At 39.3% G+C, this 25,703-nt stretch overlaps 1 protein-coding gene across 3 annotated transcripts in view; it reads left to right on the top strand.

Moving 5' to 3' along the window:
• The window catches only part of POC1A (POC1 centriolar protein A), a 179,566-nt gene that overhangs the window by 64,659 nt on the left and 89,204 nt on the right, over positions 1 to 25,703 (top strand). For all 3 annotated transcript variants that reach the window (XM_036738720.1, XM_036738719.1, XM_036738718.1), the window contains exon 9: positions 1,114 to 1,209. In XM_036738720.1, the coding sequence (XP_036594615.1) occupies positions 1,114 to 1,209 (96 nt within the window). The remainder of the gene's footprint in view (positions 1 to 1,113; positions 1,210 to 25,703) is intronic.

The following is a 25,703-nucleotide window of genomic DNA, read 5'->3' as shown; positions in this document are numbered from 1 at the left end:
GCGCAGAGATTTTTCTGCTGTTTTTATTTTGGCTTTTTCCTTGCCTAAACACAAAGAGCCCACAGCCACCCCATACACCCAGGAATGCTTGAAAAAGTCTCATTCTATAATTCTTGACTTTTTCTAGGCCAGCATTCTCTTTCTTACTAGACTCATGCTGATGATTACTTTGTGCCTTCCCTAACACCATTTGATTTGGCTTTTGATTGCAGTTTGCTCTTAAACTGATTGGCTGACTTCCTTTAATTACATGGAAGTTGTAACATTTTAAAAACTATTACTCCTACCTCCCTGTGTATTTGTATTAATTTATTCGTCTCTGCATTTATTTGTCTCTGCTTTTTTTCCCTTTTGAGTTTTTTTAGCCATTTAGTTTTACTTCATCTTACTGAGATTGGATTGCAAAAGATGTAATTATTTTCTTAATCTCCATTCTGTTGCCATGTAGTCCAGTTTTTGGTACCTTTTGACTGGTCAAAAAAAAATTTTACTTGAATTAAAGTGACTCTATCCAGATTGTGAATATTTCTTTAAGGTCATAGGCCAACCCTCATGACTTTCAGAACTGACAAAATCCTGAGAAAGGAGTGACCTCTTGATATGTTATTTCTTTTCAACTCTTAGTGGGCTCACATTTTTCGGCTGAATAGCCAAATGAATGTATGAACCAGCCATACTTTAAAAGTCATTAAGCCTGTAAAAATTGCCCTTGTTCTACAAAATGCATTGATTCTTCCTGCACTTAACATTACCACCCCCTGATAATTCAAACTGTTCTGTTCTGCCCTTGCTGCCCAGTCACTAGGATGAAAAAACCCAAGGATCTAACTGCGAAAAATACACAGCTTTCTAGGAAAACCAAATAGCCAGGGAATAGCAAACAGTTTTTCTCTTTTGTTTAGGCCCACTGGTTACCTGCCTTTGTGTTTGCTACCCAATTTTTCTCCTGTTTCTTAGGTGGGTAGAGGCTTATTTCCACAGCTGAATAAGACCCATATGTGGTTTGATACACATGTGTGCGTATGCATATGCATACACATAGGCATGTAGAGACGTGTGTATGTATATGTATATACACGTAGACATAATGTATACGTCCATTTGTTTCTTCAGGTGATGGTATGGAAATCTAATTTTGATGCTACTAATTATGGAGATCCTCTGAAGACCCATAGATCTGGCGGTGCAAGGGGCGATGCCAAGAGTCCGGTAAGTGAAGTAGCTTTTGAAATCTTGGACTTTGTCAGTGAGTTGGGATTAGTGGGGCATAACAGGATTTAGAAAAGTTGGGGTAGGAGAGAGAGGCTTCCTACGCATGAAGATTTTTATTACGAAATCTGAAACACAAAGAACACTTGGATACTTTCATTTTGCTGTTTATTAATGAAATTCTCTGTTATGTAAGACAGGTAGGCCTAAAAAATGATTAGACAATATATGTGCTTGATTTCTGTGGGCAGAGCTCTGGCTTTCCTTTGTCTCCTATTTAACCTGTGTGCCAGAGGGAGTTTTCCTTGGTACGTTGTCTCTTTGTGGGAGGCTTCAGGAAGTTGTGATTTTTCTGGTGTAGAACCAGGCTGGACCCAGTGGCTTAAGGAGAGTTACTGAAGAGCGAGCAGTTGTGGAACTTAGAAGGTTGCCCTGATTTCAGAATGTTTTACTTTTGAAAACCACCAGAAGGAAGTTCATCTGTTACCAAACCACTTCCAGTAAATTTAAGAAGGAGTCTTTAAGGAATGCACAATGTTCAAATTAAAATTGTACAATCAACATGCGACTCGTTCATTAAAGCCCTGGTACTTATGTCGGAAGCTAAGTATTGATATGTGGAATTTGTTATCCAGAGTGTTTTCTGAGTACTTAACATGCAATTGCCTACAACCTATTTAAATCTGTCATGCTTTTGAGCCTTAGCCAACTGTGCAGTCAACAGATGAGGAAATTGACTCACTCACCAGGAAGTGATATTTCCAAGGTCACATAGTAAATCTTGGCAAAAGTCAAGAAAAGAACATGGGATTTTTCTGATTTCCCTGTTTGTTTTTTGACTGACTGATCTGATTCTCAGCCATCTCCCTCTAATCCTGTTTCACTTGGTTTATGACTTCTACCCAAACTACGTAGAGCTGAGATTGGCAGATGTTTCCTAGGTGGGCCTATCTGGCCAGCCAGCCACATGAACTACTCTCTCTTCTTCCCCTGTAGGGACCAGTCCCCCTCCCCTCTGTGTTTTTAGTTTGCTGTGGAGGTGACTGGGGCTATGTGTGTGGCTATTTCATGATAGTTCATCTTGTGCCAATAAAATATTTTCCAGCCATGGCCTGAGGGGGTTATTCATGACCCAACGCAGATTTATACCAGTCTTCACCCTCATTTTATATCTTCCAGCTTTTATTTGTAGAATCTTATCGCTGAGTCATCTAGTCTGATCTTCCACCTTTTGCAGACATCTCTTCTACAATATCCCTGATAGACTATGCTTGAATCACCTCCACTTAGGAGTAGTTACTGTTTAATAAAGCAACCCATTCTGTATATTGTTGTCGTTCAGTCATTGAGTCATGCTTTGTGACTCCATGGATTTGTCCATGGGGTTTTTTTTGGCAAAGATACTGGAGTGGTTCGCTATTTTCTTCTCTAGTGTGTGCCCGTATCATAGATGAGGAACTGAGGCAAATAGAAGTTAAGTGACTTGGCCAGGGTCACATATCTAGAAAGTATCCGAGGCTGGATTTGAACTCAGATCTTTCTGACTCTGGGCCTGGTGCTCTATCCACTGCACCACCTAGCTGCCCCTATTCCATATATTTTGTTGTTGTTGCTGTTCATTTGTTTTCAGTAGTTTCTGACTCTTTGTGACCCCATTTAAGAGTTTTCTTAGCAGAGCTGCTGGAGTGGTTTGCCATTTCCTTCACTAGTTCATTTTATAGATGAAGCAGTTGAGGCAAACAGGGTTAAGTGACTTGCCCAGGATCACACCACTAGTACGTGTCTGAGGATGGATTTGAACTCAGGAAGATTAGTCTTTCTAATTCTAGGCCCAGCCACGTAGTTGACAGCAATAAACGTTAGGAGATTCTTAAGTGAGCTTAAACCTTCCCCCTTATAATTTCTGTTCACTTGATCCTAATTTCTGCCTTCTTGGACTACACAGAATAAATTTAATCCCTTTTCTAGGTGTAGCCATTTAAACACTCAAAAAAAATACCAATATTAATAATGAAGCATTTTCCATATTATCTCATTTGATCTTCACAACAACCCTGAGATGGAGATGCTAATATTCTTGCTATTTGAAGAATGCTCACAGGTGCCTATTATTCTGATTATCATCAGTAATTATGATTATCATTCATGTTTTATACTTTGTGTTCCAAAATGTTTTCTCTCACAACTATAAGACAAGTAGCACCCTTACTTTAAAGATGAGGAGATTAAGGACAGAGAGGTTGCATGTATTCTATCATCCTTGGTCACGTATTCACTAGCTGTTGGAGCCAGGATTGGAACCTAGATCTGCTGACCTCAGATTTAGCCCCTTTCTATTTCTTCCTTTCTTCAGACTGAACATCCCTTTAACAGTTTGTCATTGAACTGAGTGGTTTCCAGACCTTTTGCTATCCTGGTTACCATTCTCTGGTTGTGTTCCAGTTTGTTGTTAACCTTCTTAAAATGCAGCATGCAGTATGGTGAACAACTTCAGGTGTGAATTGACCGGCGCACACTAACTCCCTTGATTGAGATATTGTACTTTTGATAATGGACCCTGAGTTTATACTATTTTTTTTTCAGAAGCCATATCATACTACTGGATTTTGAGTTTGACTTCAATCAAAACCCAGTGTCTTTTCCAGATATTAGAATGGAGTATGCTTATTCATTCATCCAACAAGCATTCATTCATCACTTTGCAGGCAGCATGGTTTACCATGTACAGTACTGGACTTGGAGTCCAGAAGGCCTGGGCTCCAACTCTGTCCCGGACACCAGCCCTGTATGACCATGGGCAAGGATCTCTTAACTTCTCTGAGTAAAACAAAGAAGTTAGACTCCTCCAGTTCAGAATCTTATGTCCTCCCAGGTACAAGCTGTGTGCTAGGAGCTCCAAAGAGAAGGCAAAAGGAAGAGTTCTTAACTTCAAGGGGTTTATGTTTTATGGGGAGGGTACAACTAATGCACAGTGGAATGACTGCCAGTGATAACCATAGTCATACTGGGAGGTCTGGGAAACAGTGGCAGCCAAAGATCAGAGAAAGGCCTTGTACAAGAAGTGGCTGAGTTTTGAAGAGAGCTTGGGACTAAGTTAGAGATCCTTAGTTTAACCGTCTAATTAGACAAGCATTTATTGAGAGTTTGGCATGTTGTCAGGCACTGCCCTAAGTGCTGGGGACACAGACAGAAGGCCAATAGTCCCCCGCCTCAAGCACCTTACATTCTAATAGGGAAGACAGGATATAAATGTGCATGTACAAAATAAATACAAGGTAATTTGGGGGAAGATACTAATAGCTGGGAGATCAGAAAAGGCTTGATGAAGGAGATGGTGCTTGAGCCAAGCTTTAAAATTTGGAGTATACCCAGTCACTGTGGATACATGACTCTCCAGCACTGTTCAGTTAGCATATGAATAGGATTGGAGGTGGATTGTGGGAGAAATCCATAGTTGGGGTTTGGAAAGGCATGAGTGGTGGTAGGATGTGGAGGGGCAGGGGGTGCAAGGTATGAATAGAGGACAGTGCAGTGTTGGACTGGTTAACCATAGGGTTAAGATTTAGAAGGACAGAAAAATGAAGTTAGAATAGGGGTAGGAAGTTACTTGGAGATTACTGAGGGTGGAGGAGACTGAAGGTCATGTCATGGACAGGCAGATTTGAGAGGAAGGAATTACTAGGAGAGATAGGAAGTTAGGGTCATCTAAGGGAATTTTGGAATTAATCATGTATATAGAACACTTGTGGGTAATGGTGAGATAAAGGACAAGTGTCCTTGTAGAATAAAAGAGTGCCAAGTGATTTGAAGAGACAAAGGAACTGGGAGGTTACCACATTTAAGGAAACATCAAAATGTTGAAGTCCCCTAGTGTATTTATTTGTCTGTAAACAGGGGTGTGTGTGTGTGTGTGTGTGTGTGTGTGTGTGTGTGTGTGTGTGTGTGTGTAAGTAAAATCTCACATACACAGAGTAATAGTATATATATTTGTGTGTACACACACACACACAGACACACACACACACACACACACACACACAGTAAAACTCAGCCACTTCTTAGTACAAGGCCTTTTTCTGATCTTTGGCTGCCACTGTTTCCCAGACCTCCCAGTATGACTATGGTTATCACTGGCAGTCATTCCACTGTGCATTAGTTGTACCCTCCCCATAAAACATAAACCCCTTGAAGTTAAGAACTCTTCCTTTTGCCTTCTCTTTGGAGCTCCTAGCACACAGCTTGTACCTGGGAGGACATAAGATTCTGAACTGGAGGAGAGAGTGTTAACTCCTTCGTTTTACTCAGAGAAGTTAAGAGACCTTTGCCCATGGTCACACAGAGCTGGTATCTGGGACAGAGCTGGAGCCCAGGTCTTCTGGACTCCAAGTCCAGTACTGTACCTGGTAAACCATGCTGCCTGAAAAGTGGAATAAAAGAATACCAAATGATTTGAAGAGACTAAGGAACTGAGAGGTTACCATGTTTAAGGAAACATCAAAATGTTGAAGTCCCTTAGTGCATTTATATATCTGTAAACAGGTGTGTGTGTGTGTGTGTGTAAAATCTCACACATATAGAATAATACTATATATATGTGTGTGTACACACACACACATGCACACACTCTCTCTCTCTCTCTGTCTCTCTCTCTCTGTCTCTCTCACTGTAATTTGAGGAGGATGGAAAAGAGGACTAAGAACTGCTGGCATCCAGAAAGCCTCTTGATGGAGCTGGCCCATGTGCTGAGCTTGGAGGGAAACTAGGGATTCTAAGAAGCAGAGCTGGGAAGGGAGGAGCCCACTGCAGGCAGAGGGCAGTTTGTGCAAAGGTACAGATGTGGGAGATGGGGTGATAAGTTTGGGGAACAGCAGGTAAGACAGTTTGATTTAAACGGAGGGTGTAAGAAGGGGAATAATTTTCAATAAGCTTCGAAAAGTTAGGCTGGAGCCAGATCATGAGCACTTTAATTGCCATATTGATGAGTTTGTATTTTAACCTAAATGCATTAGGGAGCTACTGAAGATTCTTGACTAAGAAAAACAGAAGGAGAAGGGAGATGGGAAACTGGATCCAGTTAGGAGGTTGTTCCTGTGGTTAAGGCAAGGGGTGATGAGCTGCATGAGGATGGTGGCAGTGTGAGTGGAGAAAAGAGGATGAATACAAGGCATGTCAAGGTATAACTGGCAAGACTTGGCAGCTGTTCTTATAAAATGAGGGGAGGGGAAGAAGAGGGAGATTGAAGAATTGAGCAGGACTCCAAGGTTGAGAAGCTGATTGACTGGAAAGGTAGTGTTGACTTTATTAGGGATAGGGCAGTTTGGAGGAGAGATGGATTTGGCAGCTGGGGGAAGATGGTAAAAATTTGTTTTATAAAAGCAGATGAAATTATTCATTAACTTGTATTCATGTATATTTCAACATGGTATGGCTGTTTCACATGTGTATTCAATAATTGTGAATATATCTAAATTTTTAAAAAGTTATTTCTTATCAAACTTGAGTGTCATGTGTGGTTTTCTCTTTGCTAACCTTTCCCTAACAAAGGGCTTCCAGTGTAGCCCTCAAAGGAAGTTTCTAGGAAAACAGGAATTTTTGATACCTTCTTTTGCTATGTATCCCTCTGACATCTTCTGGAAGCCCTCAAACTGGTCCTTGCTGGGCCTCCTGCTCCCCTCCGCCTTTTCACTGTCTCCTCATTTCATCATCCTCTCAGGCCATCAGCCCTTCCCGATCATGCTGTTAACTGGTTCAGTAATGCACTATTCTCTGCTCCTGATTGGGATTTGACATTAATTAGAGCTAACTCCATTAACAAGATAAAATGAGGAGAACTTTAGATCAAGTTAGAAAATCTCAGTTCTAATCTATATCTTGTCATCAACTTAACTAGTTGTGTGACCACAGGTAAACAACCAAACCTCCTTGGACCTCCATTTCTCCTCTGTAAAATGGAGGTGTTTCTTTCTCCATTTCTCTCACAGAGTTCTCATGGTAATGGATGTAAAAATGCATTGTAAAGTATAAAGTACCATACAGATGTATGCTTGGTGATGGATAGTATTTGGACTTCTCATTTTAGCCTGTTTAGATCTCTTCAAACTTGAGTCCATTTGTTATATTAGTTATTCTTCTCAGATACATCCTCATGAAACATCTGTTTAATAACCCAGTTTTAGAATTTGATTGAAGCTTGATGTCAAATTCACTGGCCTATAGTTCCCAAAATTTGCCATTTTGAAAATTGCTATTTCTGGTCTTCTGGCATCTCTTCTGTTTGCTTTCATTTTTCAGAGATGACTAATAGTAGTTCTTAGGCCATATCAGCAGGTCCTTTCATTATTCTGGAATGTAACTTCTCTGGGTCTAGGGACTTGATCCCATTTAAAGTGGCTAAGCCCTCTCGTATGATCTTCTTACTATTTGCACTTCAGTCCTTCACCCATGTTCATGCTCACTCTTTTATTTGGAAGATCATTCTCCTGAACAGAATGATGGGAACAAAATAAAAAGCTCAGAGAGTTGAATAGTTCTGCTTTTTTTTTCTCTCAGCTGTTACCATGACACCATCTATTATTAATACCCTAAGCAATAGGCCTATTCCTTCTTTGTTCATCTTCTTTTCCAAATATAGCATTTAAAAAAAAACCTTTTTTATTATCCTTAGAATGTTCTACAAACCTGCTTATTTTGGGCTTCGTAGTCTTCCCAAGACTAATCTTAAAGGTCTGTGTCGCTGTTTTGTGTTCTGCCATGTTTAAATTCCCTCCTTTATTACTCCATGAGGACAGTGATCATGTTTTCCTCTTTTTCTCCCTGAAAGCACAGTGCTTTGTGTACTATAGATGCCTTATAAATATTTGTAAAATCAGTTATTGTTCTTTGAAGAGCAATAAAAAGCTTTTTAGGAACTTCCTGGATAGCCATCTGTGTTCATTTCTTTTAAAATATTTTATTGGTACCCTTTTAAAAAATATCACGTCACGTCCCAGTGATTCTTCTCCCTTTCTCCTCCCCCCATAGAATCCTTCCTTGTAAGGATGATAGCTAGCATTTATATAATGCTTTAAAGTTTGCAAAGTGCTCAACAAATATTATCTTCACACAATCCTGGGAGGTAGGTGCTGTTATTCCCCATTTTACAGATGAGAAAACTGAGGCCACCGGTGGTGAAGTGACTTGCCCCAAGTCAAACATCACTAAGTGTCTAAAACTGGATTTGAGCTCAGATCCTCCTGACTCAGAGGCCCTCACTCTAGCCATGCCATCCACCTCCTTCTGAAGTATAGTTAAGCATAGACACACTCCACCTTCATGTCTTTTTTCCCTCATCAGTATAAATTTTAATCATATTGTTAGAATTTTGTTCTTTAGACTGTCTTATCCTTCCTTAGCTATTTTCTATTTAACGTCTTAGGCCATGAGATCATAACTCTCTAGTCTCTGAGAATTAAAAATCTTTTTTTCCCCCTCAAATCTAGGATTTACATCCAACTCCAGTGTTCTCATTGTTAGAAGCTTTTGAGATGACATGGTCAGTGTATCCTAAGGTCATTGCAGGATATGTGTTTTTATTGTTGACTGTAAATCCAGAGCAGCAGCTTTCCTCGTGGCTTCCTCTCCCTTTTGAGAAATTTAGTGACTAGCTAGAGAAGCCAATAACGTAGCAGAAATCCTGCTTCTAGTAGTGAGAGACCTCAAGCAGATGTTTCTATTGGTGTATTTACTCATTGTGGCATGTTTCACCGTAGTTCCAGCTTTTTGAGCTGTATTGAGGAAGTGTCTTCCATGTATCTCTGTCTGTTTACTTTTATCAATACTCTACTCCCATGATGTTCCCCCCTGTTTTCCGGCTCCTTCAAGATCAATACCACTTCTCCCTCCCTGGAGTTCTCTGATTCCTCTTATCTTCACTATGTGCTTGATGCTGTGCTTCTACCTTTGTGTTTGTGATTTCTACCAAAAAGCATACAGAGCTATTGGATCTGTTTATTTTGAATATATTCTACCTGTCCATTGCTATATTTCAGTTAAAAGTTCCATCCCATCAAGCATCAGCAATGTTTATGAGATCTTTTTTACCACCTTGTATTTGAAATCTCACTTTCACTCTAATTATTATTACCTATATTCTGTTTATTGCTATCTGTGTTCATAAGTAATATTTCTGATCTTTTACTTTGTTGTTTACTGCTGAAAACAACTGGATACTTTGTCTACTACTTATAATTCATACTGATTGTCTTCCAAGGAATCAGGTTTTATTATTTTATCCTGATAATATTTTTCTACTCCCATTCAAGTTTCATATCAGTGAATCTCTTTGCTCAACAGCTTCAGTCACACACTTCTTGTTGGACATCTGAGTCAGTGTGAATAAATGAGTGAAAAAAATCAGTAAATTTTTCTGAGAATGCCAATAATTAAATCTGAATCTGAGAATTGCCTGGGAAGAGGTCACGCTATTTGTGTAAATATATTGGAATGGATCAATATGCAGCTGTTACTTAGCAAATTCACACTACAATTGGGCTACACCAGGTCCCTCCTTCCTTGAGAGGGGATGTGCTCCTGGGAGCACATGCACACACATGTGTATGGAAGAAGGATTGGACTGTTCTTCCTGGGTCCTCAGGATAGACCTAGGAGCAATGGATGGAAATTGGAGAGCAGCATTTAGATTTGATACCAGGAGAAATTCCCCAATGCTCAGAACTATCCAAAAGAGGAACCTCAAGAGGCAGAATGTCTGTGGCCTTCTCACTAAAGTTCTTCGAACAGAAGACTTGGATAACTTGGATATCTGTGAGTTCTTTTGTTCAGAGATGGGTTGGACTAGATGGCCTTGGAGGTCTTGGGGAACTCCAAGACTATAATTTTAGTTCTTGGGCAGGGCCTTATTTTCTCCAGGTGATGAAGCATCTTAAAATCTCAGCTATGTGGCTACAGGTTCCATAGTTCCTCTACCTACTTGTCTCCACTGGCTTTGTTAATGTGAGTCTTGGTATGTCTGTGTCTGTGGGAGCAGATCAGGAATTTTTTTTTTTAAAAAAAGGGCTTAGTAGTGGGGTGGAATCTATCACTTGCCTATCATAGTCATAAAATAAATGGGAAAAAATGCAGTATGGATTACTACTACAGAGAGAGGATTAATGAGAAAGGATTGTGCATTTATCTGGGGAACATTAGTTATTTGCAAAATCACACTGAATAATTCCTTCTGACAGTCATTTTGGACTCAGACTTCCTGGTTGACCATTTACATTGATCACAGAGACATTTACAAGAAAATGGCCAAATCTCCATGTCACATTGCCATGTGGAGTCACAGGTGAAATTTCAGTATAAGCCCTATTAGATTGTGTGGCAATATTTATCTTTAAGAATTTTTCCTTTAAAGTACCTGTTATACATTTAATCCCCAAATCATCTTTTGGAGGGGATCTGTCTTCATTGGTGGTATTTCTTTTTAAAGGTAGGAAGGGATTAGGATTTTCTTTGCTCTAGGTTGATATCGCCGGTGGCATGTTTGATAACCAGTCTGTGACTAAATGGCTTCCTGCAGATTCATGTAATTGTTGTAGCAGAATTTAGATGCCCTTTGTAGAAGCCGTGCTGAATTCTTAAGCACTCTGGGAGCACCTAGCTTTATCTCCACCCATAGTCATTTCCGAATAACATCTGTTTTGATGGGAAATATAAGAAAGTTCACCTATATTAGGAACTTAAGACGTTTCTAAATCTGGTGCTCTCATTTATGATCTTTTATAACCAGGGAAAACCCAATTCAAAGCTGAGGTTTAAGGTCTACAAGATAGGCTGTTTTATTGATTAGATGAAATACCTAGAAGGAATATGAATTCTGAAAAGTGTGGTACTGTTACTGACACTGAAGGGAAAGAACTTCCTCTTCCTACCTGCTGTAGTCTGCTTCAAATATTTTCCCTTTGAGCCTTGTATTCCTCATTCTTTATTTTTGTCCAGAAGAACATTTGGAAAAGTGTTTTTTGTATGTTTAGGCATCAGGGGCTGGACAGAAGGAAGCAGAGCTTTGTTGAACTTCCTAGTTTTCCTACTTTCTTTTGACATGTACCTAAATAACTTTTGCCTTTTAATCCATGTTTAGGATGGTTCAAAAGATCCCATTGAACAAGTCTGGTATGCCAGCTCTAAGATTCCCTTACACCAGAATTTTTATTGTGGGATTGAATGATAAAGCACAGACTTTGAGGTGTCACTCTATATGATCCAGTTAAGTAACTTCTTTGTTTAGGGTCTAGCCAATTTGGCTCCAGCAGGCTCATTTAAACAAATATAACAGAGGGCCCCAAGATTAGGTTAGGTCCTACAAATTATATAAAAAGAAATCCCCATGAATGGGAGATAATGATCCCTTTTATCTCTGAAAAATTCCTATCAACTTAACACTTTTCACCATACTGCTGTGGGCCTTGAATGAGCAGTTCCATCTCACATTTTTTGGATGAAAGACATTTCTTTGAGCACTCTCTGAACAGTACTCAGTTCTTTGGATGGAGCTATTTTCAAATGTGAGTAGAAATTTACAACTTATTTTTAGGCATATTTCATGTTGAAAAGCAAAACCATTTCCTAATCATTCATGATGAGAATAATGGGCTCTGTTTTCCCTCTGTTCTTCCTTGACTCATAGATAAGATCAGTTTTCATCACTTGTGTCTGTGTAACTTTCTCCTATTTTAGAATTGTGGAATGAAAGTTACTAACCTATTCAATTGGCTTTTGACAATATTAACCTGCCTATAATCAGCAAGAGACCTGAAAGAACCATTGTTTATAGATGCGATTTAATGTTTTTCCTCTTGAGTAGAAACAATAAATCCTGTTCTGAAGATGCAAAGGGCCTTTTCATAGGAGAGGTCCTCATTTATCTTTTAAGGAGAGGCTATGAATTATGCATTGACGGCATCCAGGAGGTTTTGATGTGAAGATGGAATGTTCATAGTGCTTCAAAGATGGTACTGATCTAGGAGTGGTATGTATTTTAATTGAACCAAAATTCATGCTGGGCATTAATTGGTATCTTTGACAGCTTCAGCAGGAGAGTCCAGGATTCTTTGAGGTGGTCCTTTAGTTTGAGTACATGGTCAGGATTCGTTTGGAAAGGTAATACATTCCAGTGACTGTCTGTACTGCTTTAAGCCTAGGCCTATATTTGGCATATCAAAGACAGCAAAGAACAAGGAAACTGGTGTTAGACTATGCCTAGGTCTTTAAAAAGTTTTTCCAGATCAGCTGACAATAAAGCATCATTAAAAGTGTGAGATTTAGGGCCTTCTATGTATGAAAAGTGCTCTCAGTTCAGCTCATTAATGGTTTTTGCTTTTTAATTTATCTTTTTTTTCTTTCTCCATTAATCCCATTGAAAATTAGATTAACTTTGCAGCCTAGTGTCACAGGACCTTTTGGAATGCCTAATCCTTGGTAGTAATTTAGAGTGAAAGCAGAAGTTGTTTCCAACATTGATTGCTTCCTTTCAACAGATACACTTATCCCTCTGCTAAATTTAGCTTCTGACATTTGACATGTTATTTCACTTACATACATACATACATACTTATACACTACTTTAGTGGGCTATCAAAGACTTCCTTTTCCGCTCTGCCCCTCAAAAAGAGGCTACATTGTAATGCTGTCCTATAGTCAAAACTCTAAAGAACAAGTAGTTCCCTAAAAGTGTCAATAAATGTTCTCATCCCTTAAAGTTCAAGGCAAGATGGTTACTACTATCTTCCATTCTGAGCAAAAGATTGAGAAGCCATTTGAGTTGAGTCCAACACACACACCTGGTGAATTAAAAGGGATGTGTTCTTGCTTCAGAGGAAAAAGTGAAAGGAGATCTGATGCAAGGACAGAGTCAGTAAATGTTCCTGTGTGCCTACTCTGGGCAGGGTCTTTGGGGTAGATATAGGTGAATGACATTCTGCTTTCATGGAGCTCCTCATAGTCTAGGAGTGGAAAGAAGACTCAAACACAGATAACGGTAATACAGAGTAGTGTAGAATAACATTTCACATATGGTGCTTTAGGTTTGTACAGTACTTTTCTCATAGCAGTCCTTTGAAATAGAGTGCAGCTATTATCAACCCCATTTTACACATAAGGAAATCGAGGCACAGAGAATGTAGCTAGTCATTGTCAGAAGGGATAGCTGAGAGTCAGACTTGGGTTTCCTGAATTCCAGTCCCTCTTTCTGCTACATCAGATTTCCTTTCAATAGTACATGAGAAGTACATTTTCGCATAGCGCATAAGAGGGTTATGGGGAGTTGGGGGAGAAGGTTGTATGTCCAACTATGACTTTCTTTGTGTGATAACTTCTCTCACTGTTATATCATCTTTTCTGTGGTGGAAATGCACAAATCTGGTCATTGTGGTATGTGCAGTATGCATTAGTTGCAGTTTAGCTATTCCTGGAATTATATCCTTTTTCATTATTCCAAAGAGCGACGTGACTTATTGGTCACTGCAACATCTTTCCTGGTCCTGAACAATAATAATGTGAATGCTTTACTCATCCTCTTCACATTTTTTTCCTCCTATAAGAGTTAAAGACAACAATTTCCTATATTGGCCTAGATTTCCTGTGCTAGGGTGGCTGGGTAGAACTGGAATGAATGGGACTGTTGACTGGGGGTTTGGTTATTAGTGTGTTTTTAAGCCTCATTTTTGAAGACTTTAGAGCAAGAATAGATACTAGAATTGGGTGCCCTTTTGAGAAAAGCTCTCTCCTTTGCCCCAGCTCTCATCCTTCACTTTTTTTTTCAATATTACAAAGATAGCATTTGAGCAGAATATCTCAAAGCAATGAGAAACACGCACACATAACACCATGTGCCATTCATTTATTGTACAGTAGCCTTCCCCCTTTGCTTCAGTGCTTCCTAATCAGTGCAAATGCATTGCTCATTGTGTAGGAGATGGGCTAGTTTGAAGTTGACTGACCCTTTTGTAGTGATCGGTTAAAATGGAACTGTGGTCTACCAGTTTCTCTGTGCTAATGTACTTTAGCCTGAGGGAGCTGATGTGTATATGCCACTCTCTAGTCGCCTGGTTCTGTGTTTAGGAGAGGAAGTAAAAGAGAGAGCAGAAGCATATCCCAAAGGGGCAATTCTTTGGTCTTGGGTTATTTATTGTCAGGTGAGGTGGCCATATACAATACAGGTATTGTGTGCATCTGTATTCACAGTACATATTTCTGTCTCCTTTGGCTTCAGAGACGTCAGACATCCTTTGAGTAGACAGAAGACAAGTGCCATTCATTCTCCTCCTTTTACCGTTTATAGCAGGTTGTCAGTACAGCTATGGCTAAGCCTCCCAATCCAGTGTCAAAGAAAGAAGACAGTGACACATACCAGTGATTTGGTGCTGAATGGAACTTTGCAAAATAAATCCTTCTTTCCTTTTTTGAAATCACCTTTGGGCAGACCACTGAAATGGTTTCCCCAAAGTGAACAGATGCTTTTTATTTCTCTCACTGTCTCATACTTGGTGCACCTCCTGTTTTCAGGCCCGGTTTGTTCTCTCTCTGGATATAGTTCAACATATTCAAATTTGCCAAACATTTATTAAGCACCTGCTGTGTGCAGTGCACTGTGTTTGGAGTTACAAAGAAAAGACAAAGCAGTTCTTAAGGAATTACATTCTTCTGTGAGGGTTGAGGAAGGGTGGTGAAAACACCAACACCTGGGTGGCGTTAAGAAAGGCTTCCCATGTGTTGTGGCACCAGAGCTGAATCTTGAAGGAAGATGAAGATTCTGATGAGGAGAAATATGAGGAAAATGGGTTTTTTGAATCAATGGAGGTGGGAAATGCGATGTTGAGTTGAGAAATAGTTAATTGTTTGGCTTGAGCATAGCTTGTGAATGTGCGCAGACCTCTTTTCTTGTGGTAGTGAGGATTCCTTTCAGTTATAGGTGGGACTAGATGGCCTCTGACTCCCTTTGAGCTCTCAGGTTCTGTGATATCTATGGGTAGTATGAAATAAGGTTTGAAGGTAAGGTTGAAGTTCTTACCAACTTAGTGAAGGGCCTTAAAGGCCAAGATGAGAGATTTGCATTTTATATAAGAGACAGTGAGAACCACTGGAGGTTTTTGTAGGGTAGTAACATAGACCTTTGCTTTGGAAAGAGTTTTTTTTGAGGTTGTATGTATAGATTCCCCAGTAGAATCTTCATAAATGTGGCAGACAGAGAACCTCAGTTTTTGTGTTATTCTAGGTATTTGAAGATTTGGAATGAGAACCAGGAATGAACATCAAGAGAATTGGTGTACCTAGTATTCCCTGACTTTAGCAGCATTAAAAACAGTAAAAGGGGGCAGCTAGGTGGCGCAGTGAATTAGAGTACCAGCCCTGGAGTCAGGAATGTCCTTTCAGGTAGGATCCTGGTGCCATTTTGCAGGTGAAGGTCGAAGCTTACTAAAAGGTAAGTGGAAATATCAGGATTGAGAGAGCTGCTTCCAAAATCTTGGCTTGTAACAACTACTGTGCATTGTGAAGTACACTGTAGAAGTACTGGGCTAAGAAGTGACCTGGGTTTCTAGTGCCAGATCTGACATGAATTGATCGTGACCTTGGAAAAGTTCCTTCCTCTCTCTGGGTCTTGCTTTCCTCTCCCTGTGAAATTAATGGGTTGGACTGGTTCCCGAAGGGCTTAACTAACTTTGAGATCCTGCAGATCCCACCTTTGGGTCAATCTGCTTTACTTTCTGAATGACACTGATTACCAGCACATGGATCATGTCTGTGGCCAAACACATTTTCTATACTTAACATATTTCCAAAGAAAGAGTTTGGCTTTACACGTGTTGTCCTTGAGCTTGTCAGAAATACGAATATGAATAGTTAAGTGTGTTCTTTTTTCTTCTAGTCATGATGAACAGGCTTGTGTATTAATGTATTTGATCTATTGGAAAATATAGTAGAGCAAGCCATGATGAAGCAGTGCTAGAGTGCAGGGGAGAAAAGACGGTCTTGCCTTTATAATGGGAATATCACTTGAAGCTAATGAGGGAACTCACCTCCTTGCTGCTGCCTGATAATGCAACTTAGTTAGCTTTTAGAGTAGAGGAGGACAATGAAAACATCAGTGAATTTAATCTAGTGTGATTTGAAAGCTGAGGCTTTTCTTGGGACTGTCCCAGATCAGAGGTGCCCATGAAGCTCTAGCAGTTAAATAGATGTCTATGTAGGAATGATTGCACCCTTCCTACACCACTTGATGCTGATGGACAGGCCTGTCATCATGCCCCTGCCTTCTGAACCTGGGACTATCTGGGTTGTACAGGAAAGATGTTCAGCTTGTGCTTGGATGCTTCCCAAACTGGATTAAAATATAATCTGGAAATGTTTAACAACAACAGAAAAATACAATACACCATAGATAATGTTAATTTGTGGTTTTCTAAGTTAATCTGTGTCCTGCAGACAAAAGTTTCTATTTGAATTTGACTGTTGTCACTGTTATCCCGTAACTCTTCCTCAGGGTACTTCTTTGCCACCCACCTTCTGCTTTCCTTGGACTCCTTTCCTGTTCATTGGCACCAACCCAGGCTTTCCAACTCTCATTTTCTCTTTCTTTTCCCCCTCTGTATGGATTCTCAGTTAGTGTTCTGAGTTTTGTGTTTTAGGATATTACCAATCCAAAGCACCTCTTTTTATCTCCAGCAGAGCAGTGGAGGCAGATTCCCTCAGTAATGATCATTCTTCACATATGTACACTGCTTTGCAGTTTTAAAAGTTCCCCATCCACCTTACATTTGTTCCTTGTCATAGCTCTGTGAGCTAGATAGGCAAGAAATTAATATGCCTATTTTACAGAGAGAGAAATTGTGACTCAGAAGAAGAAGGACTTACCACATTGCAAGTATATAGCACAGGCAGGGCTCAAACTCTTAGTCCATTGTTTTCTCCGCTGCACCCTGAATTTAGTGATTGATTGATTGATGCAGACAAGAATGGTACTGAATGAGAAGACCGATGGTTGTGAACCATACAAATGGAGGGAGTGCATACGTGGGGAGGAGTGAAATAATAGCTCTCATTTCTATAAAGTTATATGGTTTACAAAGCGCTTTCTTCAATAATCCCATAAGACCAAATAGTACAAGGAATATCACATCTGTTTTATAGATGCAGAACTGAGGCTGAGAGAGGTTAAATAATTTGCTAGTAAGGGTCAGAGCCTCCCGTAGAAATGGGATCAGTTGACAAAAGCCTCATTTTGATTTATCAAGGCTAAGTTGTATTTGGTTTTAGTGAACTGTTTTTGGATAGCTTTAGTCTTAGCTGAGTGTAAGGGTCCAGAAATGAGATAGAATATCCTTTAACTATGTCATACCAGTGATTCATTTCAGCCTAATAACTCTTCCTATGTTCCCCTGATCAGTTAGTCAGACTACTTTTTTAAGAAAATTGAACTTGGCCCTTACAGAGGGACACAAATGAGCATTTCCATATAAACAGAGACAATTGCATATATATGAAATTGTGAATTCCATACTGCTTGCTTTAAAAAAAAAGTTATCAATTCAGTCCATTATTTTCAAAACTTTTCTGCTTGTGTGTGCTACCTTCTGAACATTTCTCCTACCTTCTCTACTCCCCTTCTCCTCCTCCTCTTCCTCTTTCATTTCTTCCAGTTAGAAATGGGAGGGGGGAGGATTTTAGCAAATAAACCATAGTCAAGCAAAACATCCAAGCAGTGTTCATGTCCAAAAATATATGTCACCTCCCAGGAGATGCCTAACATGTTCATTATAGATCCCCTGGAGATATGGTTAGTCATTTCTTTGATCAGAATTCTTAAGTCTTTCAAAATTGTTCTCCTTTGTACAATATTATTCTCATATAAATTGTTGTCTTGATTTTGTTGACTTCACTCTGCATCAGTTTTTACTTCCCAGGATTTTCTGAAATCATCTCTTACATCATTTCTTATGACATAGTAATATTGCATTATATTCGTATACCACAATTTATTCAGCTGTCCCCTAAACTTCTGTTTCTTTGCTTCTTCTCTCCCCCTTTTTAATGATCCCTTTGGGAACAGAAAGTTTGTTTTTCTTGTGTGACTACTCTCTGCAGTATCATTCTCCTTCTTAACCTTCCTTTCCCTTATCCCCACCTGTTTCCCTGTTGAGTTTAATGTATGTCTATATCAAACTGTGCGTTTTCAAGTCTCATTTGTTCTGTTCATGTGTGAGTAAGATTCATCTGATATCTATTTTGTCTACCCTTTGTGTTTTTGTCCATTCTTCTCATGTACCCCAATTATGAGAAATAGTATTTCACTCCTTTTTTCCTCCTTTTAAAAAACATTAGTATATTCCTTTTGCCATCTTCCTTTCTCATTCCCTCTGAAAACTCTCAGAACAGAGACAATTTACCCTTCAGGTCCTCAGTTTTTCTTATTTAACTCACCCAGTACCTTTTGAGAACATTAGGGTTCTTAAGAGGCACTTCTTTTCTCCCCCCTCCCCCATTAGAATGCTAGCAGCATATTACCATAAAATTATAACTGCTCCAGAAAATTTATCCTTTTAGGTTTCTGGCAAGCTACTCTATTTTGAGTGTGTATAGGCCTTCAGTTTTTGAGCAATAGCAAACCCGTTAAAGCTGATTAGGGACTAGATGGTGAACTAGGAGAAAATAGGTTGTTACAGGATCTAAATTTATGTGTTCAGTCTCAGGATTGTCATTGGATGTGTTGCTGCTGTGTGAGTATAGTTTTTTTTTTTTTCGTTTCAGTGAAATGGGTTTTAATGGGTTTTGGATTTATAAAGATTGGAGGATAAGTTTATCCCTTGTCCTCTAAGGATGGTGGATTCTGATTGAGTCTGTGTTTTCATTGATTACCATGGAAAATCTATCAGAATGGTTCATGTTCCCTTGGGGGTTATCTCAAAATTAATTTCTTTGAAGGTCTTTGCTTTTTAAATTTTGCTTTTCTTTGAATGTTGCTCCAGGGTTACTAAAGAGTGTTTTCCACGGTTCTCAGGAAGCCTCTTCTGTGGCCATGAAGAAAGGTAGTCAGGATTTTTCATGGGTTAAGAAAATGAAGGACATTAGGGGCTTCAGTTGCAGCAGGCACTTTGGAGCAGTGAAAATGTACATTGATTACCTCAGAAATACAAGACTTGTCCTAGACCCAGAAAACTAGAAGTGACTGTCATATGTGTCTTTTGGAAATTGGATACCCACACATTTCCATTCCTTGGCAGGAGCTTTGTAGACAGATCTGGAAGAAACCGTGTAGCTTATCTCTTAGTACAAAAGATGTCCCAGGAATCAGGCTGACTGAGCACCCTGCATGGGACTGATAACTTACCTTGAAGATAAGGAGACTTTCCACTGGATGTCACTGTTCTCTTTGTAGACAGAGCTGAGCCAGCGCTTACCTCTACAGGGAATGTTGTGCTCCACAGAGCTCATATTGCTCAGTGTGCTGCTGGTGAGATGATGGGACTGTTGTTTGCCACAGCTGGGGACTATTTCATTATCTAGAAAAAGAAGTTTCTATGACAAAACTGAGAGGTTACTCCTAGAGATTTAGTGAATGATACGGAGTAGTGTTGATGCCTTGAGCCTCCAATGATGTTAGCAAGTGTCAGCAGTTAGCAAAACAGTAGCACATTCCAATGGCCTGAAATGCGTGTGTGGGGTGGGGAGGGGGGGGGGTGTTTCAGTTGACTTCTTAAAGGTGACTGTGACTCTCCTTAATTGTTATTTATAAGGATATTGCTTCTGCCCTACACTGTAAGAAATAATGATTTTAAAAGACTTGGAGAGAAGGTATAGGGTTGTCAGTGGTTACTAATGTATGTTTCTCTCTCTGTCTCCCTCTCTCCTCCACTTCTCCCTCTCTCTCTTTCAAAATGGCCATCTCTTGTTCTTGAGGTTTCATTTCAATTCAAGTCCAGTAGTTACAATGTACAGCCTTCAAGTGGGTACTATAAATAAATCACTTGTGTTCCTCTTTGTCACAAGAAGCTCTATCATATTCCAAAAGATGTTGATTCTGCTCACTATCTTAGTAATCCACTACCTCTCACAATATTCCTAAATTCTGTTAAGCAGATGTCGTAGTAGGTAATTTACTGGCCAATACACTTAATGTAATGATACTGGATAAATTATTCATCTAAAAAAACCCTAATGCTAGAGCTCAGAAGCATTCCTCTCACTCCCCTCCCCCCAACACACACATTCCTTTTTTATTTTCAGATTGTAAAGAGTATGGTTATTTTTGTTTTGATGTGTTCTTTGTGTTCTTTGCTCTGTTATGATCTTGAGGCTAGCCACTGGGTTTAGTTTGCATGTCCAAAGAGCCTAAGGTAATGTTATGTGCATAATGAACGCACCATAGGACTTTTTTTTTTTCTTCTTGATGATGATGAATCTCGAGATCAGCCATTTGAACTTTAATCAGATGGTCTAGCTTCTGGTTTATCATAATTGCTATAAAATCCTCTCAGTTTGTATCTATTTCCTAAAGATCCAGCAATGATATTTTTATATTTAATCCCAAGATGATCTCAAAATAGTTATTTTCAACTTTCCTTTTATATGCATATTTATCAGCAGACTAATAGAAACGCAAGGGCATTTGAAAAATGAATTCATTAGCTCCCAGGATCCCTCAGACGGCCTTGTAACTGTACTTTGGCTGTGTTCCATGCTCAAAAGAGAATCTTGAGCACTAACGCTATTTTCTTTGACTTGCTTCCCTGTACACAACCCATTTTGTTAGGGTGATCGGCAGCCTGCTTTGCTTCTTTGTGGGATGTGCTAGGTACAGGTAGGTGCTTGGGCTGTCCTAGTGACTAGTGCCTTTCTAGTGTAGAGGTACAGGAAGCAACCAGTTGCCACCCAGGTATAGTTTATTGCAAGGTTACATAGGATTAGGACAGAGCCATAGTAGAGGCCCCTACCCCTTATTTCCTGGTTGACCCTAGACAAGTTTATTCCCTTCTGCCAGCTCTCAACTGTAAAAGAAGCAGGAGGCAATTGGACTAGGTGACTCCTGAGTTGTGTCTTCTATCTCTAGAGCTGTCATTCTGATTCCTGTTCTCCCTCAACCATCACTGAAACTCTTAGTACCCTTCCTCACTCCCTAAACTACCTTGTATTCTATATATGCTACGTGTCTCACTCCTGTTTTTCATTGTACCTGGCATGTACTAGGTACTTAATAAATGCTTGTTGATTGTTGGTTGACTGTGCCATAGAACATGCTCAATTTTAACGTTATTCTTTATAACAACTTAGAACTGAGTGACCATTGTCATCCTTTCCTTTTAACTGAAGCTTCTGTACCCCAGGGGAGGGGTTGAAACTTGTTCTGTAAAGGAACTGTCTAGAAATGGAATAAGATCTTTACCAAAGATTGTTTTTTTTTTTTTCAGTAAAAGAAATTGGATTGTGTTCTTTTGCTACCCCCAGAAAGCTTTCCATGACTCTCAGTGCTAGTTTAAAATTGTTCCTGGCCTATTTCTAGATTGTTACTGTATTACCTTTTTTACCTCTTCCATTGTGGTCCTAATTATTAATTTTATTTTATACTTGCAGACTACTTTTATACCATTTTGATTCCCCTTTCCTGCTGCTTGTGATAATTTTGGGCTGAAGTCTCTTTCAGGTGTAATCTTTCTCTTTCAATTTGCCAAAATGATGCTATAGTTCATTTAAAAACTCACCTCTTGTAGGGAAAATACTCCCTGACTGAAAAAACGGAGTGGTGTGCCCATCCTATGCCAAATCCTCGCTCTGGGAAATGAGGATTGCCTGCTATAGTCCTAGACCCTTGTTTATTGTTCTCTAAGGCTGACTGTTGGGGTGGCCCAATTGTTGATAATATCCTTCTGACTAAAGGTCTTGGTTTTAAACTCTGAAAAAAAAATCAAAGAGAAAAAGAGGGTCAAGATTGCCAAGACCTCTTAAGTTTGAATAGTACCTGCCACATCTGGTACCATCAATTTATTGTTTTGTGGTTTTTAATTTTTCTAGTGATTATAGCTTCATAGATTTAGAGCCATAGGAGATCTCACTGGTCATGTAGTACAGCCCCACTCTCTTTTTACAGATAGCTAGTTAGAAAATAAGGAAGTTAGACTAGATGACCTCTAAGATTTTTTTTACAGCTCTAAGTTTATGAGCCTATGATCAACAGAAACATAATTGCTCAAAAATGTAAGTTGCTGCTCCTAGACCAGATCCGTTCCTGTTCCCTCATTTTTTCTTCAGATCAGACATTAGTTGCATTAATAGTTCTGCCACCAGAAAAGGGCTAATGAAATAGCCAGGTTTCCCTTTCCAAGTTTAGCGTGTAATAACTGCATTGTGGGCTCAGAGACTTGATGTGGACTGAGGCTGACTGGCTATTTTAATTGGAATGCTGTTATTGACTCACCACTACGCTGACCATTTCTTCTTTGGAACCTGGTAAGAAAGAATAAAATGCTCAAAGACACTTTCAGAAACTCCAGATGAAAACCAAGTTCCAGCAACCAGTGCTCACACAGAAACTCATGCATGTATCTGCTGCCTTAGGAGAAAGCTCTTGGTGTTTGAAAAAGCAGATGATTTAAAAACAACTGGGCTCCCTCATAGGTTTAGTAAGTACTATGTTTAGAATCAGAAGTTTCCTCTACTTCTTTTACTCTAAACCGGAATCCTAAATCATAGGGCTAGCATGAGTCCCCAAAAGCCTATTGGTGACTCTATTAAGCAAATATATCTGTGGCTTCTGTTTTGGGTTTCTATGGAGCTAGCTTTCACTCAGAAGAGGCACTTGGACATTTTTCCATTGAAGAATAGATTGTGTCCAATTTCCAGGAGGAATGGGGGTTGGGGGAAGGGGAACATGTACATTTTTTTTTTTTTACCACTGCCCCAAATCATCCTCTATACAGGTATGGAAATAAATTGCTGTTTATCTTTTTTCATTTTTACTAAGGGTAATTCTAGGTGAGAACTAAGAAGTGAATGAATATGCACACATCATACCCCGCTTCCCATTTGAAAAGCTGTGAAATGAATGTTAGATCAAGGATTAAATTGTAGTCAGATCTTGGCAGAGACAGATGTGATATGTGTGTGTATGCATATATGGTGTATGTCTATAACTGTGTGTATACATATATGTATATATCCCCCTTTCAGGTTTATATTTAGCCCAAGTTTGGAAACAAAATTACACATTGAAGTGTTTTTACTAGGAAGTTGCTATAATTTGAATGGCATAAAACAGTATTAATAAAAGGACTCTGAGAACCTTAATATTGCTTCTCTTCCCTTTTCCTTGGCCCAAGTATGGTGAAGTATCTTTCTCCATTACATGGTTTTGTGTTCAGGGCTGGTCTGAGGATCCTATGTAAATGATACAAAGAGAAAAATTCCCATTAACTTCTATTTTTTGGCTAGACCTAACAGCGGAGCCTGAATACATTGTTTCTATATCATATGCAAATAGTGCCTGAGTAGCTGATGTTAGACCTTAAAATACTTTTTCCTTGTTAAAAATTGTTGAAATGTGGTGGTGGGTGCTTCCTCTGCCTTGTTAGAGGCTAAATAAGATGTTAATAACCTACTCAGCACACAATGATTGGTTTCATCACATCATCACCTCCAGTGAGTCACTTGCACGTTGTATTGCTAACAATGTCTTTACATTTTTCAAGCTACAGCAAATTACTGGCACATTTAAGTTCCTTTTATGAGACCTTTGCTCATGACATTTGGTGCTGATTATAGTTTCCTGAGCAATTGTAGTCTGAAACTTCATACAGGATTGATATATTTAAGCAAACAGATTTATTAACTAATTGCTGATAGAAATGCTTTTATTGGAATGCTTTATGATGAAGTGTGCTTTGGTGAGGAAAAATACTGGTTTTGGGGTTAGAAAACCTCACTCAGAGTTCTGGCTCAGTCACTAACTCTGTGACCTTGGGTGAGTGATTTTACCTTTCTAGTCCTCAGTTTTCTCTTCCATAAGATGGGTTGTAATGATAATGTTAGTTCATGTTTGTGTAACTGTTTAAAGCTTATCAAATTAGAAAGTAGATAGATGTGGGAGAACTTTGTCTCCATCAATTGCTATATAGCTGTAAGATGGTGCTAGTTTTTGCTTTATTTTATTATTTTATTTTATTACCATTCTCCTTATGGGGAGATGCTATTTGTAAGTAAACTTGAACCATAGGGGTGATTTTTTTTTTCTGATTTTCAACTCGTACAAACTGTCATAGTACTTAGAACTTGAGCTTCTTCTACTAGGTTTTTTCTTATTGGTAAGGCTCTCGAAAGAGTCTCCAATGGTCACTTTTGATTTTGTATAAAACTTCTTTCAAGTGGTAAGTTGAGTTTGTCAAAAGAAGGAATCCTACGCTTGTGCGTGCAGACTTGGATTCAAATTATATTGATATTAAATTTCATTTTACATTTGAGTTCAAAACATCAATTTTACTTGTATAAGATGGGGAGAAAATGGCTAGATAGCAGTTTGTCTGAAAAACATATGGACTGCAGCCTCAGTATGAATCAGCAGTGCAAAATAGTGGCTAAAAAATGCTAATATGATTTGAGGCTTCATTAAAATAGTCCTACTGCCCTCTGCTCCTGTCAGACCATAGCCAAAACATTGTATTTAGCTAGTTCTAAGTACCACAAGAAGACTTAGCTGTCTTCAAAAGTGTTTGAAGGAATGCCATGTGACAGAGGTGGGCCTCATAGGGCAGAAATAGGGATAGTTGGAAATTTCAGAGAAGCAGATTTTGACTCAGCTTAAAGAAAAACTTTATAACAATTGGAGCTATCCAGAAATGGAATAGTCTGCTTTGGGAGGTAAGGGGTATCCTCCCTCACTGGAAGTCTTTGAGCAAAGGCTGGATGATTCTTAGGGATTTAGTAGAGAGGATTCTTTTTCTGGTACGGGTTAGACTAGATGGATTCTGACCTCCTTTCCAACTCTGAGATATGGTGAAATCCCATCTCCACTTTCTGGCTGTGTGATCTTGGGTAAATCACTTTGCCTTGCCAATTCTGTTAGTTTGTTTGCATGGTCTACCCTGTCTATCCATTGTAACAGAATGGAGGGGAAAGCACTCAGTGACCCGTCAAACCACTGTGCATGTGTCAGAATTGGTTTTTATTGAACACCAACAAGTTAGTATATTAAGGAATAATGGGGCCTTTCTCCCTCCCTCCCTCCCTCCCTCCTTCCTTTCCTTCCTTCCTTCCTTTTTCCTTTCTCTCTCTTCCTTCCTTCCTTCCTTCCTCCCATCCTTTTCTACTGCTCTGATGATTTATTCCTTTAATATATTCATTGTGATTTTTGCCTTCTTACCTTACCTGGCAAGACCTGATTCTCCGACTTACTACACGTATAACTATAATCAAGTCACTTTATCTCTCTTGTCCTCAATTTCTTATCTTAGATGATCTCTAAGCCCCTTCCT

This window comes from Trichosurus vulpecula, chromosome 9 (assembly GCF_011100635.1).
Source record: "Trichosurus vulpecula isolate mTriVul1 chromosome 9, mTriVul1.pri, whole genome shotgun sequence".
Classification (NCBI taxonomy): Eukaryota; Metazoa; Chordata; class Mammalia; order Diprotodontia; family Phalangeridae; genus Trichosurus; species Trichosurus vulpecula.
Note: the sequence above shows the minus strand (reverse complement) of the source record. Positions and strands in the feature narration are given on the sequence as shown.